This window comes from Syngnathus leptorhynchus, chromosome 15 (assembly GCF_054491065.1).
Source record: "Syngnathus leptorhynchus isolate UIUO chromosome 15, UIUO_Slep, whole genome shotgun sequence".
Taxonomy (NCBI): domain Eukaryota; kingdom Metazoa; phylum Chordata; class Actinopteri; order Syngnathiformes; family Syngnathidae; genus Syngnathus; species Syngnathus leptorhynchus.
In genome coordinates, this window is record NC_141209.1 from 2,957,132 (window position 1) to 2,973,413 (window position 16,282).

Consider the following 16,282-nt stretch of genomic DNA (forward strand, 5'->3'; position numbering starts at 1 on the left):
TGAAAAGCACCAGCATCCTAAATTTGTGCGTGTCAAAAGTCCCTCTCATTGGTAGTCTGGTGTTAGAGCACCCTCTTGTGGTCAAAAGCTGAAGGTTCAACCTGGACAAATTCACTCACTTGGCGCAAGTGTTGAGTGACAGATAGAAGTGGATGCTTTTTCTGATTCATCCATATTCTCCAAACAGAATATTATTGCGAATACCATGCTTGTAGGGGCACATACGACACATTAGTGTAAAGAAAACTTGACTTGCATTTTAAAAGTGAGGTGAGGGATGGAAATGAGAGAGAGAGAGGGGGGGGGGGGGGTCATTCAGTTGGGTTTGTGCACTGAAAGAAGGATGACAGTGATCGAGGGAGAGAAGTGAGCACAGTGGCAGCTCATCCATCACAGATGTTAGTATCATTATTCAATTACCGGCCATCCTTAACATCATACACAATGTGTGTGTGTGCTTTTAGAGACAGGACCCTCCAATCCTACTTATGTCCACCCTATGACCCCCCTCTCGCTTCTGACCTCAATTGTTTTCGAGGTGGGCCTTTTTAAAAAAAAATGATACACTTTGAGAAAACATTTGAAATCAGTATTTAGATTCATATTCACTTGATGGAGTTCTACTCGTGACAACGTTCCAGCTCATCTGTCCTGCTCTTGTCTGACTTCACCTTTGCAGACGCTCCGCTTGACATTTGTCTCTCATTTTTCTCAGTGTGTCTGTTTCTCTTTCTCCTCTGTGAGGTTGTTAGAACAAGCGCTCATTAATAACCTACAATGTCTTTGCAGGTAGAGCGTGACTCCCTTTGCTTGTGCTCAGGCAGGGGGCAATGGGAACGCATCAAGTGCGTGGGCGTGGGTGTGCAATAGCCAAAGGCGAAGCTTCTCACCAGGGTCAAACTCAAGGACGTGTCATTTGAAGTAGAGGCCCCCAACCACCGGGCTGCGGACTGGTACCGGTCCGTGTGTCACTTGGTACCGGGCCGCCAAGCTGCACAGGATTTTTTTAAAATTTTTTATTAACGATCAATTAATTCAGGTCAACACGCTCGCATGTTTCCCCCAGTCGAGCCCGTAAAGCTAGCAAAAATTAGTACGATTTTATTTTGAAGATATAAAACATTTGGCGAGTCTCTCCTAATTACATCCGTCGGTGCATCTGTGTCTCTTGACGCTCGTCCCGGTCAAGTGACGTCACCGCTGTCGAGCCCGCGAAGTTAGCAAAAATTAGCAAGAAGCTGATTTTCGGAAAGTTTCTTCGGAAAAGGGAAAAAAACCAATGAGGAGACGAAAAAAGAAGAAACTACGACTTCTACGAAAAGGAAAGCTGCGTTTAAAAGAAAATTTCTGGAGTCCTACTTGAAATATGGATTTATCGCCACAGGTGACTGACACGTCAAGCTCACTGTGGCGTCAGGCTAGCTAACGAGACGATGAAGCCTTCAAAAAACTGCTTTGGCTCATGGAAACCAAGCATTCAAAGACAAACCTTTGGAATTTTCTTCAAGAAAAAACGTGAATAAGAAGGACAGAAACAATTACTGAAGGCCACCACAACCACATCAACAAATGTGAGTCCACTGAGAGCATCGATCTTCGTGGCTAACCTTATTGCTAAGGGGCAGAAACCTTTGACTATTGGTGACGATTTTTGAGAAACAAGCTTCCACTAATTCAACGTAAAGGTAAGTTTTATTTTATGTGGTTTATATTTGTTTGTTATATTTGTTATAAAGGCCGGTCTGCTCAAATATTTCTGACACGTAACCGGTCCGTGGCGCCAAAAAGTTCGAGGACCGCTGATTTGAAGTACTTCACACATACAGAGTGGAAAATTAGTCCTGTTTCATCTCATTTAAAGATTTTGAAAGAACAACAAACTACTGTCTTGCTCCACTAAAACTAAGCAAAGCAAAAACAGAGTGAAAAAGAGAATGAGTCAGACACAGAGTCCTAATTGGGTCGGGTTGCTTTTCCCAATTTCCCGTTTTCTCTCGTTCCCGCCTTATGCAAGATTTAACAAGCTGCCATTGAACATTTGTGGGAAAAATGGGGCGGAAGAAACAGCACCAGCCATCTCACACACACAAATGTCGTGAATGTGATATCAGCAGCAAATCAGTCCAAGTATGCCACACGGGAAGCGGAACACTCCTTATGAATATTACAACTCTCTCTGTATGTGTGTTAAAAGCTTTTCCATCTGCATGATATCAGCTGTGCACTTGCTCCACAACTGTCAAAATCTGCCACATATATATTCTAATCATATATGACTAACATACGAGAGCGCTGATGTGAAGTGATTGAATGAAAATGCCTTTTGCGTCATCCGTCGCATTTAAATGATCACGTACGTACATAAAGAAAATGAGATGTTCCTTCATGCAAATCATGCTATATTGTACAGTTGGAAGTAAATCAAGTGCAGCAGGAAACAAATATAATGACTATAAGTCCCGACGACAAATAAATAATTCTCTGAAGTTTTTACCGAAGACATGTAAACATCAGTGTTGGGTAGGAATAATACAAGCCAATGTTTTTTTTTTTTTTGTTTAATGAGAAAAGTCAGCTTTAACCACAAATCTCGTTATCTTGCTAGCCATCTAGTTTAGCTGATACCTGATTCCGTTTATCAATAAACCCCTTTCCCTACGTTGGGAAAATTTTACATAGTTTTTTTTTTTTTTTTTTTAGTGTAGCATTGTTTGAATCTAAATGGACAAAGGGTCAAATTATTCTTAATTTCAAGAAGAAACTGAATACACAAATTGGGTTTGGCGGACTTCATCACGTTTGTGGTGCTCTTTTCATATCTGGCAAGGTATTCTTCCCTTTTGTTTGAACTTCTCGTCACTGGTAGCTAACTCATTCAGTTATAATGAGCTTGTGTGCACAGATTATTTTCATAACTAATTCCAAATAACTTCCTCTGCAGTTTTCATTAAATTTTATATTAAGGGAGAGAAAAGACAAGAAAAAGCAACCTCATTTTGACATTTTCCAATTTAAAAGTCATCCTGGCGACATGACACATTTGGGTAGTTATTAATCATACAAGTGACAACTCCTCGAGCCAATAGTGTCGCACATTCCCCAAACATCTGTTCATAAGTCAAGGATATTTACTTATAAAACGCTCAGGTTCGCACTCATCGTTAAGTCTAAGCAGCTTTTTAGAACGCTGATGAGCATTTGCCAAAGTAAAATGGAAGGAAACAACCGACGATGTTTTTTAAAGCTCAAACTAGCACCAAAAATCTGCATTTGTTATTTGTATTGGCTTTAGATGGACAGTGATTCGAAAGTAAAAAAAAAAAGTGGACTCAAGAAGTGAATGGAAAAATTGCAAGTACGACACAATCAAGTCTGTAAAAATGAAATATTTTAATCGGTGGCTTGATGATTCATGGTTGCAATCAGAGGAACCAGAGCCAGAATCAAGATGCGTACAGGAAGAGCCTGAGACAAACTGCCAATTTGAACCAAGTCTCAATCACTCGCTTTGAAATCATCTCCACATAAAAAACAAAAAACAAACAGGTTAACAACACTTATATTTGTTTTGCTGTCACCATGGAAACTTGTTAAGACATCATTCTGGAATCATTTGAGTGAAATTAATTTTGCAATTTTGGCATCAGATTAAACAATTATACAATGGCGATACAAATGACCATTGTATATTTTGTACAATAAAAAAAAAAATCTTTCATGGGACATAAAAATGAAAACATAACAAAAACAAGATTAATTTTTTTTTTCCATGTTCATTCAGTGTGACGACGGCTCGTCAATCATACATTCGCGTCTCCCTTTTGCCCTCTTATTGGTCGTCACGCCTCAACACTTGATGCCGAGGTTGGATTTTGACAGCTTGTATTGGATGTAATAGGAATCCTCTCATTAGGGTTAGTCAGAAATATGTAAATGATGGATTGAATTTGCAACATCTAGTTATAATGTTACTTCTGGTTAAAATCAACATGACATTATTTTCAGGCGCAGAATTCAATCTGTTACTTTCATTTCAGTTTATCCAGTGATTTTTTTTTTTCTCCATAACCCAAAATAATTAATCATAAAAAAGTTACTCTAAATTGTTGAGGCTCTATTTTTTGTATTGGGGAAAAACGTGCAAAAATAGTAATCAATACCTCAATAATGCCGTCAAAATCCAACCCTGTCATTTTCTCCGAGTGAACGCATGCAAACTGGGGGGCAGATTTACTAAATCTAAATAATGATATAAATAAGTATTATAGCAGTACAATCACCTGACAGGGGACGTGTGAGTGGAGGATTGGTCGCTATGGCAGCGAGGTTGACCACCGATTAAACAACAAAAAAGTTATTATTAGTCATGAAAGTCGTCGCTCATTCAGTCAAGCACACCATTTACAAAGGCATACACAGCAGAAGGCGTAATGTACATATTATTTACACGCACATACAACACACACGCACACAACGCATCCACGCCAGAAGGAGTCAAGAAAAATGACTTTCAAATGTTAACTGGCAATTGTAATGTAGCAACAAAGGGTGGGAAGCTAGCGCAGTGATTCCCAACCACTGTGCCACGGGAAATGATTCATTTCACTCGAATGGCAGCAAAATAATATACAATTTACTACAAATAATGTAGTGTTTGTTTAGTGCCATACCTGTGATTTAGTTTTTCAGTTTTGTTTTTTGGGTCGGGGGTACCAATTTACTATTTCCCGAAAAGCTGCTCACGTATCTTTGTGCTCTTTCTGTAACGCTCACAAGATGGCGCCAGAGCGCAGGCGAACAGAGAAACATCTTTTATAGAACGTGCCATTTTAAAAGCAAATAATGGACGTTGTATAAATCACCAAATAGGCAAATCCATGAGTAGTGTATTACAAATACGCAGAAGAACACCAAATACTTTTTATAGTAATGTTTGGTGGTGTACGGCAAATCGACTTTGTGGCTTGATTCAGTTAAGATTGGGAATGACTGAGCTAGATGAGGAGTGGCTTCCTTTCTTTTGGCAGATCGGGAGCTCAGCGAGGGTCCGCGAAAGGCCCACGCACCGCAGGTTCCCTGCAACATGGAGGCACTGCGGCCCCTTACGTTAAAAACTGTCAAAGAGCTAATGAACCACCTTTTGGCCTGCAGAGAAAAACGTAGAAGAAATAGGAAACATAAAAACAGAAAAATGCCAGGCGCTAAATTAAAGGCTCCGGCCGCCATGGTGACCGCTTCTTTCCTCCTCGTGTCTGCAGTTTAAGGCCTTTGCTGTGACTTTGACAGCTTGCCCCCGACCGGCGTGAGCCATGCTAATTGGCTGTCAGGAGTTTGCAGGTGAAAGCACACAGAGAGAAAGCGAGAGAGAAAGAGCTCCCTCAACGCCGACGCGAGGCAAGGCTACGCTCCGCTGGACACGACAGCTCGGACGCTAACTAAAACAAAACAAACCCCACCTCCGAAACAGAAGCGGCGTATGGAAAGCCCTCTGAGCATTTATTCCATATCCAGTAGAACAATTCGGCCCTCTAGTAGAACAACCGTGTCTTAGATAGTAAATAAGCTTTGTGTGACTTTTTTTTGGACACAAGTAGTACAACGGCGCACTAGTAGAATAACTAATGTTTCACTTTTGACCCATTAGTACGGTCATTCTACTAGTTGGCTGGATTGTCAAGGATAGCGAAGATCTGCTCCAACGGCTTTCCGAAAAGTTTTCAGCTTAGATTTTGGACCAGCGTTCTGTCGTTAAAAAAAACCAAACAAAATCAGGCAGCCATGTTGGTCTCAGTGTTATTACAATTCTGCTTTTGAAAAAGCATAAACCCACACAGGGGGAAAAAAATGGGGGCACGATGAGCTAAAAGGATCCTAAGGGTGATGAGCGTTGTGGCTTTAGAGGACACTGTCCAGGAATTAGACGGATCCCTCGCCATCCCGTCCAATGAATTCACACGTTTGAGGAAGAGAAAGTTGCATGTCAGCGCGTTCAAAAATACCCCTCGATTGCCAACGATGGCAGGAGATGTGGAGGAACTCGACGAGGGGGGGGGGGGGGGGTTACCAGGCGAGCGCTAATAATTGGGCAAACCCCAGCCAGCCAGTCTCTGGTCGCCATAGCAACGGCGCAGCCCGACTCTGCCTTTAAATTTATTTATTTTTTTAAATGTTCACTTGAAATGAGCAGTCTGAGGAGCGGTGCTTCAGTTTGCTACCAGCGGTTGATGATTTGGCTCATGTAGTCCTCGGTGGGGAGCCGGTTGCCCCCGGCCGCCTCCTCCGTCCGGCCGCCCTCTTCCTCGTCGACGACGTCGTCCCGCTCCTCTCCTCTATTGGGGGGGCGGCGTCGGGCCGAGGGCCACAGACTGAGGCCCAGGCCGAGCCCTTGGTGGCTCATGTGATTCTTGATGCGCTGGAGCCGGCGCTCCTGCTGCCGTGTGTACTGGTAGCGCTGCTGGAACAGGTCCCGGGCGTAGTCGTACAGCTCCATGTCCAGCTCGTTCAGCTCTTCGATGCGCTGCACCTGCGGCAGCGAGATGATGGGAAATTTAGATCGGGATTGTGATATTCAGCAAAATGAAATTCGGAAAGTACAAACCGTAGCGTTGTCCAGGTCCACCCCGGCGGCGCGAGTGCTGTTGTACTGCATGAAGGGTCGGATGAAGCGCAGTCTGAAGGTGCGCTCGAACAGGAACTGCGTTTTCCTCTGGTACTCCGTCAGCCCGAAGAAGGCCATGTCTCGAAGGTTCTTCTTGGCCGACTCCAGGAGGAGCTGCGCCCGCTTCTTCTCTGGCACGGTGGACATGTTGTAGCAACCCACCAGACTCAGGTCGGCCAACATGCGCACCTGCCGGATGGCAAGTCGTTACAAATGAACTCGTTCACTCCCATTGACGGATATAGACGTCATATATCTGGCTTGAGTAAATCGCCCTGGGCGTAGTGTCAAGTTCACCTGTCTGTTGTTGGCCAGGTTGTAGGGACAGTCCATGAACTGCTGCAGGGTGCAGCCCGACCAGTCGGCACCCTCGTAGCAGGAGGGCAGCTCCTCGGGCGTGGGCGTGCGTCCGTCGCACATGTGCAACGAGGTCTTCCACGTGGCCCCCCGCTGCACGTGACGCCACTCGCTGAGGTAGCGCGACACCGGGTCCCTCAGCAGCGTGATGTAATAGAACTTCCTGCTGGAGGAAAGGGGGGCGACAAGGGAGAGAGGGTGAGAGCGAGAGGTGAGCAAATTGCACTGAAAATTGCGCGTGACAAAAAGGTTAATCAATAAGCTAACGGCCGCGTTTAAGAGAGAGTCAAAACAAGAGGACGCTATTTAAATTAATGACTTTGCTCGCACGGGGGGGGGGGGGGGGAGCAAGTGGCGATATGATAATAAGATTGAGTGCAGTGCTGCTTTTGGCCGAGTTGTGGCGGCGTTTGCTGCACAACAAGCTCTGGGATGCTTCAACGTGATTAAAAAAAAAAAAAAAAAAGAGGCTGGATGATGATGATGCTTTTAACAAATGTGAGCAGCAGACAGGAAAACAACATTGGAGAGGCGGCTGCTCTGTCTTAAGGTCACAAAGCAAAAAAAAAAAAGAGAGAGACAAAAGAAATGAAAAATGCTGGTGCAATCATATTTCACTGCATTTTTGGTGGTAAAAGCATTTGGACTGCCCCACAGAGAGATGACTCATGCTGCATCCCACTTTTTTTTTTCAGCGTGTGTGGTTTTATTTGTGTCCATTCGTTTTTTTGTTAGATTTTTGTTGTTATTGTTGATTAATGCACATCACACGCCTCAGGAAGAGACCCTCCCACCACAGCGGATACCTTGCCATGCCTTCAAACTTTACCTAATTACTGCAGTCTCATCAATCAACACGTCCTCATTAGTGTGTGTGTGTGTGTGTGTGTGTGTGTGTATGGATTAATCTTTGAACACACACTCTTTCCGTTTGCATGCATCCATCAGTACAGCTTTGATTTTTTTTTTTTTTTTTTTTTTAGAAACACAGTCATCATCGACTAGACACCAAAGCGCCACGCTAAAAAAAAAAAAACGAAATCGGGGAGATCCCAGACAACAAAATAGGCGGCAAAATAAAAAGTTCTCACAGACTATAATGAGTGAACCCTAAATCCAGTGAGGAGGAACAAAACGCACTCGAGTGGCAGAATGACTCAACAAGAGCAAGATCAAAACTCCAAATGCCATCAATCTTGTCCTTTTCTCTAATGAAGGGGGGGAAAAAAGGCACTGAGTGGAGGGAGGCACGATCAAAACGGGAGCTGGGCGCATTGGCGAGATTCCTGTGATGACATTATCACCATTCCTGACGCTCCCCAGAGTGCACCTCGTGCACGTGCGTGTGCGTGACTACGCCCATTAAATCAGCGATGACATTTCCCTTCCCATTCTCTGCCTGCATACCCCTGCAGAACCTGGCACGATTTGGCAAAGAAGAGGAGGAAGGTTAGCAGGGGAGATGGGGGGGGTAAATTGAGGGGCCGGATGCGAATTTCAATTAGTTTTTTTTCTTTCTAATAGTGTGAAAGCAACGAGGGCCCAGAGCCCAAGTGATTTGTCAAAGTTATGGCTGCGGCTATAATGAAGGCAGGAGCGTATTAGCAGGCACAAATAAATAAAACACACACACACACATGATTGGACTCACTTGTTCTCACTCACTCACTCACTCACTCACTCACTCACTCACTCACTCACTCACTCACTCACTCACTCACTCACTCACTCACTCACTCACTCACTCATCAGTTGGCTCGGGCCTGCAGGTGACGAGGGTTATCATGCGCAATAAAAACATTAGCTGGTCTCAATACGACATCTGACTCGTTGTCACGGTCGGGGTGAGTCATTGAGCAGCTGCTTAATGCTCTTATGTAATATACACTCACGAGACGTAACATTAGATCCACTATTTTGCGAGATGCCGTATGGAAAATTGGAGAGAATATTTCCGGATCTCGTGATCTGCGTTTGCCCCCCCCCCACCCCTCTCGTAGACATAATAAGTTCCAAACAGCTGTCACAACAATAAGACAATTCATACAATGATAATTCATATAATTATACGACTTGTTGCGCCACATCTCGGGCGTCATTCATGTGACTTTTTTTTTTTTTTTCTGGCATAAATGTGTACATGCATGTGCGAGGTGTGAAGCAAATCCGCCGACACTTAACAGTATTGATTCATCTCCTTTTTTTTTTCCCTCAGAGTGCTAGTGTTGCGCAGCGCGCCGGTAATAAAGTAGGTGTTTGGCACGGACGAGTGCGATGCGGCTATTGTCTGAGCCACTCTACTACTCTGGCCCACTTATTCCTTGTCCCTTCTTTTTTGGGTCTTTTGTTCGCACCGGCTGAAAAGACTCGAGCCTACGAACGTAGGCTTGAATCGTAGTAGCAGAGTGAAAATAATAGACATAGGCTACATGCTAGGCCATGACCGCTTGTCTATAAGTCCGGATTAGGACCCTATAAGTATGATATATTTTTTTTTTTTGGAGGCCGCTTGGATACAGTATGCGTGGAAACTGAAAAGAATCTAAGTGGATTGCTCACCTGGGAGCCATTTGCCTTCAGGAGTCCATAGCCGGCCGAAAATGCAGCTGCCAGGGTCACTGGAAACATCTCCATAAAGGTCGTGAGTGTTGCCGGGGGAGGCTAACGGCAACGCTGTACATAATTTCATGCACTGGAGGACGCAATCACGGGTACGGCGGGTTAGAAAATAATAATTAAAAAAAATGCGGAGTACGTTTTGGTCTATAATGTTGCCGCAAATAATTTACAATTTACCTACTGATAAAGACGATTAAATGGACTTGTTTTTAAAATGACGTGTTGGGGGAAAGCCCACAGACTGCCCTGCCCGCTCACTCCCCTTAGCTTCCCGGGAATAGCCTTATGGAATGTGGTGGCTGCAAGTACAGATGATATCACCCCTGTGTTTGTGCATGCGTGACTATGTGTGTTTTGAAAAGAGAGTGAGAAACAACACGTCTGGACTTGATTGCGAACAGTGGCTTCACAGACACGTCGACATCTTTTTTTCTTTCAACCGTAAAATGACTCATTGCTATGTCAACAATATTCACGCACACAAAGCCAAAGTCCCCACAAAGTGAAATTAAATGACTTTTGAATTTGGCACACCAAAGGGAAGAGCATTGTCAACAACTCTGCCAAATTGGAACAATTTAAAAAAAATCACTGTACATTAAACGAGGCGCTAGTTGCTAGCTAGCTAACGAGCTAACAGGGTTCCTCTCTCCTCTCGATTTGAAATAACAATGAGCTTTTCTTTGAGCTATATAAAATAAATAACTGAAATTGTATAATGCCCAATTTAATACGACATTAATGCCCCGAGCGACCGAGTAGGGTGATAACAACTTATATGAATAAATGTAGTCTGCTGTCCAATAATGAGCCACTGAAACAGACAGAAATAGACACCTCCGCCTCAGACAAGCTCCAGGGTCATCTTTTCTTCCTCCCGTGTAGCGCTCCGACTCTCTCTCCGCCTCCGAGTCGATCGATGGCAGCCTGCAGGCTCCGACAACTCGCTCACTTCAGAGAATTTTTTTCTTAAACATACAGACGAGTGTGAAAAGGAAAGCGGAGACGAAACGGAAGGCCCTAGGCGATGTGAAGCTTTTGCAGTACAGATGTTGGAATTTTCTTTCCATTATGAAAATCTCGACAGAGTCGGATTCTCAGACAGAATCCGAGGAAATGTTAAAGGGTACAAGGGACTGACCTCCCTCTCCATCCCCGACTGGAATGTGCTCAGGCTTGTTGGCGCATGTAATTCGACTGGCAACAACCCAGTTGTGGGGTGGGACATTACATTTGGGAAAGAATTTTGAAACACAGTAAACACGGAGTTAGGGATCAGGTCGTAACCTGAAAAGCAAAAAATCCATGAATAATTGAGCCCCTCAAAATGTTTATATAATTACCAATATGAATCATTTAAACACAGTCATCATTTCTACTCTAACATTTTGCTTTTTTAAAATTATTTTTTTATTAAACAACTTATTCCTCCCACTTTTTTGACACCTAACTACTCCCACATGCTTTAACCGATTCACCCCATTCCAACTTTCACACGTTCCAAAAATTCACGGCATGTTTACTACCATTTTTTTTGTTCATAACATTTACCATTTTTGCGTAATTAACAAATGTGTTCCTTAAAATCCCCCATTCATTCTCAATGGCACATTCAACACGAGCCATTTTCCCGAGTGGGTTCGAATCTCACTTGGTCGTTATTTTTTATTTATTCATTTATTTATTTAATTTTAAAACATCATTTTAATAATTTATTTCATTCAACATCATCATCATAATTAATTTACCATTTTTATTTCATTTAATCATTTTATTTCTCATGATTTAGCATCATTCCACCGCTTCAATAGTACATCACTGTTTACTCAGTAAGTAGAGAATGGCACATTCAACACGAACGATTTTCTCGAGTGGGTTCGAATCTCGCATGGCCGTTATTTTTTCTTTATTCATTTAATTTTAACACATGATTTTAATAATTTATTTTATTCAACATCATCATCATAATTAATTTACCATTTGTATTTCATTTAATCAGCAGGTAGAGCATCAGACTTCCGCCCTCAACGTTGTGAGTTCGAGTCCCGTAATAACAATAGTGTGAAGTGTCTTCGCCTTCACACGCAATTTCTCCAGAAATTGCTAATTCTAGTTTTATTTGTGATTTCGATCTGAGGAAAAATTGGGGGAAAAAGAAGCATTGTTGCCCAAGTGTTTGGGGCTTCATCCTTGGTTTGAAGCCAGCAGACGATAAATAATAACGACCATTGTGCGCTAAGCTTGCCTTTGAGAAGTGGCGGGAAGCCCAAGATCATAACTTCATTCATTGTTTTATGGAGGAGCAACATTGGCAACAAATAGGCAGTATGCCGACCAACTTTGAGAAGTAACTGCTTTGAGCACACATCGTGGACACGTTTATCAAATGGGCACGGTGTAAATACATCTGTGAGTTTAAAGGTCAAGCAATGGATGCACCTGCAGAGTATGACCTCATCTTCCACTGTGATGATGTCACTTACTGCCAGGTCCTCAAAGCTCACTTTTAGCTGAGAAGAGGAGGAGATAATGAGCTGAAAATAAGCAGCAAGTAGGAAGGGTGGCTATCCAGAGCTCGGGGGGGCCATTAAATTCTGGGTAAAAAGGGGGCTAATGAGGAGGAGACCGGGGTGGGTGCTCGTGCAAAGGAGGAGCGCACACACACACCCTCTTGTCCTCTGGCTAAGATTAAAATGTGCGACACCCATTTACCCCCGCAAATCAGTCGGCGCATACTAGACTGCAGGCAACAACGTGTGTGCAATGTGTGTTTGGGTAACTGCAGGACAGAGTGTGAAATTAGACTGATAAGGTAGGTAACAGTCAAACATTTGTTTATTGTAAAAAAAAAAAAAAAAAAAAACAACGGTCGTAACCTGAACCCTTAGCGACTGTGGCGTCAGTTTCAGTCGACAGTAAGTACCAGTACAAGACAAAATGGCCGCCCTGAGATTGATTTTTATGCTTAATTCTTATTCCACAAACATTATACTAATTCTAATTAAATATTTGGACTAGTGGGAGCGCCGAGAACATATTTCAAGAAAATATTTGGACTTAGCTTCCCCATTAAATTCATGTTTTGTGTTTGAAACATTGCCAGTGCTAATGCTAACAAGCTATGTAAAATCCCATTGGGAAGCTAACAGAAAATTTGCATTGTGTTCTCGGAGACACAATGTAGCACTTTGCGTGACAATTTCTTTTCACGGAGAGATAAGCGGCAGTCTTGACAGATCCCCAGCAACATGGCCAAACAAACAAAGTGGAGTCATATGAGGATTCTTGTCTGTGGCAGGGTATCCTTGTAAAGTAAAAGAAATGGAAGGAGGAAAAAGATAAAGTGCCACAAAAGCAAGCAAAGACGTTGTGACATTTAACTGTCAGCACAATAACGGAAACACTGTGTTTCTTTGTTATTGTTATTCCACTCTATTATGTTTTCATCGCCAGCCCAGAGATGCCACAAAGTTAGCGAGACAATTTAGACACTACAGTCCAAATAGCATGCGCATTTCACAGTGTCACGGTATCATTATAAAAGTACGTTTTCTAATATTTGTAGCTTTTATATCATTTTTCCCCATTGAATCGTTTTTTGTGATCATTTTCAGGCAATTTTTCTGACACTCGCCAGGGAATGATACATGAATCCCGAAGGCAAAGCTCAAACGTGTAATATGCTGGCGCAAGCTATAATGTACACTCTTCTGTCTGTAGCATTCTCGTTAGAAAGGGAAAAGGAATGTGGCAGCATGTCACTGATCCCCGTCCCTGCGGCGACCATTTCCACTGACCAACCCACCAACCACAAATTCACCCTAGGGAATCGGAAGGGAGGAGGACAATTGGCTCTTTAAGAACTGAGGCAAAAGTGTGAAGCCAGGCAGAAGTGGGTGAAGGGGGGTTGGCGGGGGGTTGTTTTATGTCTATGTGTATGGATAGTGTGTGGGCTAAGCAGAGCTTCCAAGTCCAATTTAGGCTTCTGGCTTGTTGGAAGGACTGCGCCAACCATGTAGCCTGTAGAGTGAATCCATAGATATATTTATAAATACAAGTTTGAAGTTTGTCCAAAGACTGAGAACTATTTAGATTGTGAAGACAGAGCATTGAAATGCGCTTAGCTCGCGAGATAGCTATTGGATATCCGTTGCGACGAGCCTGTTAGCTTGCGAGCTAGCAGATTGATATAGTGCCTGTCGTCGAGTTATGAAGCCTTTGAGAGGACATTTTTAGGGCTAGTGAGAAGATTAAAAAAAAGATGCTAGCACGCTGTCACGCAATCAGCGACACGATTTTGATGCTTCGTATATACAGTGCTTGCCAATGGTTAATTACACCCAGTTCTCTATGGTGTGTCAAATTTGCGAGATATCCACTTTCACTTCACAGGGACTTTAAGACAAGGCCAAGGGGCTAATGAGCACTGCTTTCAGAGAAGGTGGGGGACGGCACCAGCAAAGAAAGTTCCAGGGAAGCAAAGCATGAAGACAACATCCTCCGCTTCATTAGGCAGCTGCACCATGTCGAAGCATTTTCCGGAACAATTAAAAGCAGAAATATAAAGATGAGGAACGAGAAATGGGGAAATACTGACATCTAAATATTGTGCACCAGGCACGACAAGAATTGAAGGGTGGGGGCACAACAATGGGTCCGTGTTGCGTGCATACGAGTGCTGCTGAAAGAAGCACATTGTCTGAAAAGCCCTTCAAGACACCTCCATTCTCTGAGTTCCTGGCTGCAGACCCCACATATTTGCAGTTTATGCTTCACGTTCAATACAGTTAGCTTACTAATAATAATACTAATAGCTCTCGCTCGCATGCAAACTAACGCGCGCTCCCAATTGGCAGCTGCTAACCTCGGGATTAAGTCCAGTGTGACGGACACGATTTCAGAGCGCATCTGTGACGGGGCAGAACAAACGCACGCAGCAAAAACGAAGCGCCGAGCGGCAGCATTTTGTCACTGGCTTGTGAAGTGGGAGGAGGATGGGAAAAAAAAAACCCAACACAGAGCAAAAGAAGAAAAACTAGCAGAGCCTGGGCACCATCTGCCAGGTGCACATTCCCTACAACGCTTGCAGATTTAAAAGCCTACTTTGAATTCTACACAGATCTGAAAATACTATGTTTAAAAAAATAAAACATGAGAGAGAGATGGAACCACCTGGGGAAGAGGAGAGTTTGGCGGTGGTCTCCCTCTTTGGTTGAGGACAAGAAAGGGATTCACTTAAGGGATGTGATGTTTGCATTTGATCAAAAGACACTTAGGAAAAAAAATCCCGGCCTCGCTTGGTGCGAGGATCGTATATGATCCCGCCTTCCTGTCTCTCGTACCATTACGTATGACGGCTATAAGAATTGAAAAGCCTTCTTGGCCTCGCCACACAACTTTGAGATTGTGACGCCGGTCGCTCTTTGATATGACACTTTGATTTTCCGCAACATCTTCGAAGAGGGCATCCCTCGATTGTAAGGCTCGTGACATCTGGCCTCCACGGAGCATCAGCTCCCACCCTCCATGTGTGTGTGTGCCTTTAAAAACATGTGTTCCGCTCTTTGTATGCGTGCCCATCCCAGGCATCGTCTCCCCGCGCTCGCTAATCCCGGATGACACGCGGAGGAATGCCGAGTGGCAGCAGCTGTTGGCCCGGCCGACGTTCCCCGACGACCGGCAAGAAACAACTTGCCAACGTTCTGCTCGTCATCTTGCGGTTGGGCCTTGGCGCCGCTCTGAATGGTGAGTTCACAAAACGGTTATGAGAACAAGAAGCGTAAATTGGAGTCGCGTGATTGGCGCACTCGCATGGCTACCGTCATGACTTGCTTGTTTTATTTGTTCCATCGCCATAGTGAAAATTTGCAAATAACTGAAACCCAATAGAATACATTGGTATGAATAAACAAATAAATAAATAAATAAATAAATAAATAAATAAATACATAAATACATAAATAAATAAATGTACATATCCAAAATTCCTTCAATCTGAGGTTAAAAATAAAAAAAAATTATTTCTGAATATGTGAATCTCTATTTTGAATTTCTGTGCAATTTAACTGTTTAACACTGTTTACAATTGAAAGAATAAGACTTAAAACAGGAAGTAAGCCAACAGTAGTTTGCGCTAAAAATTACTTGACACTTGTTTTATAATGTACATTTATGGGCATGATTATTGATGTATATTGTGAGGTAAGTTTGTCATTCGGAATAAAAATGGGATGTTTGCTCTAAACACAGATGTACACTCAAACACTGTATGATTTGTCTTACCAATTGCTCTCTCAATGTATCACATGCTTGTAAATGTGTTTGGATGAGTTCAAATAGTCAGTAATGTTGTAAAAACATGCCTAAACAGTATCTAGCACAGATTTAAGTTCTTGCGGATGATGTGGAAGACGGTTTACAGTATTAGGGCGGGAATGCAGAATAGCAACAGCTGTGCTTCTTGTAGATGCACCCCAACGGGATAAAAAAAACCCAAAAAAAAAACGCCAACTATTATCAACATGTCGTCATTGAGGCGGAGGACCCCTCCAACTGGAACGGCATTACTTCGCAATTCAAAAGCGGAAAGGATCTAAAAGCGGGAACCCGGAATTGGCATCGAGCGCATTTGCCATCTGCTTCCATTGG

At 43.2% G+C, this 16,282-nt stretch overlaps 2 protein-coding genes across 5 annotated transcripts in view; one reads left to right on the forward strand and one right to left on the reverse strand.

Moving 5' to 3' along the window:
* Positions 1–1,190: 1,190 nt before the first annotated feature.
* uggt1 (UDP-glucose glycoprotein glucosyltransferase 1) overlaps positions 1,191–16,282 on the forward strand; it is an 83,007-nt gene continuing 67,915 nt past the window's right edge. For all 3 annotated transcript variants that reach the window (XM_085932130.1, XM_085932135.1, XM_085932132.1), the window contains exons 1-2: positions 1,191–1,685; positions 15,220–15,379. The gene's annotated coding sequence lies outside the window, so the exon portion shown is untranslated. The remainder of the gene's footprint in view (positions 1,686–15,219; positions 15,380–16,282) is intronic.
* The window catches only part of LOC147045124 (heparan-sulfate 6-O-sulfotransferase 1-A-like), a 33,447-nt gene continuing 20,536 nt past the window's right edge, over positions 3,372–16,282 (reverse strand). The window contains exons 2-4 of one of the 2 annotated variants that reach the window (XM_085932138.1): positions 6,956–7,178; positions 6,599–6,847; positions 3,372–6,523 (exon numbers count right to left, since the gene is read on the reverse strand). In XM_085932138.1, coding sequence (XP_085788264.1) covers positions 6,212–6,523; positions 6,599–6,847; positions 6,956–7,178 — 784 coding nt within the window. In that variant the 3' untranslated portion in view covers positions 3,372–6,211. Of the gene's footprint in view, positions 6,524–6,598; positions 6,848–6,955; positions 7,182–16,282 lie in introns of both variants that reach the window. The other variant, XM_085932137.1, reaches the window with a different exon arrangement.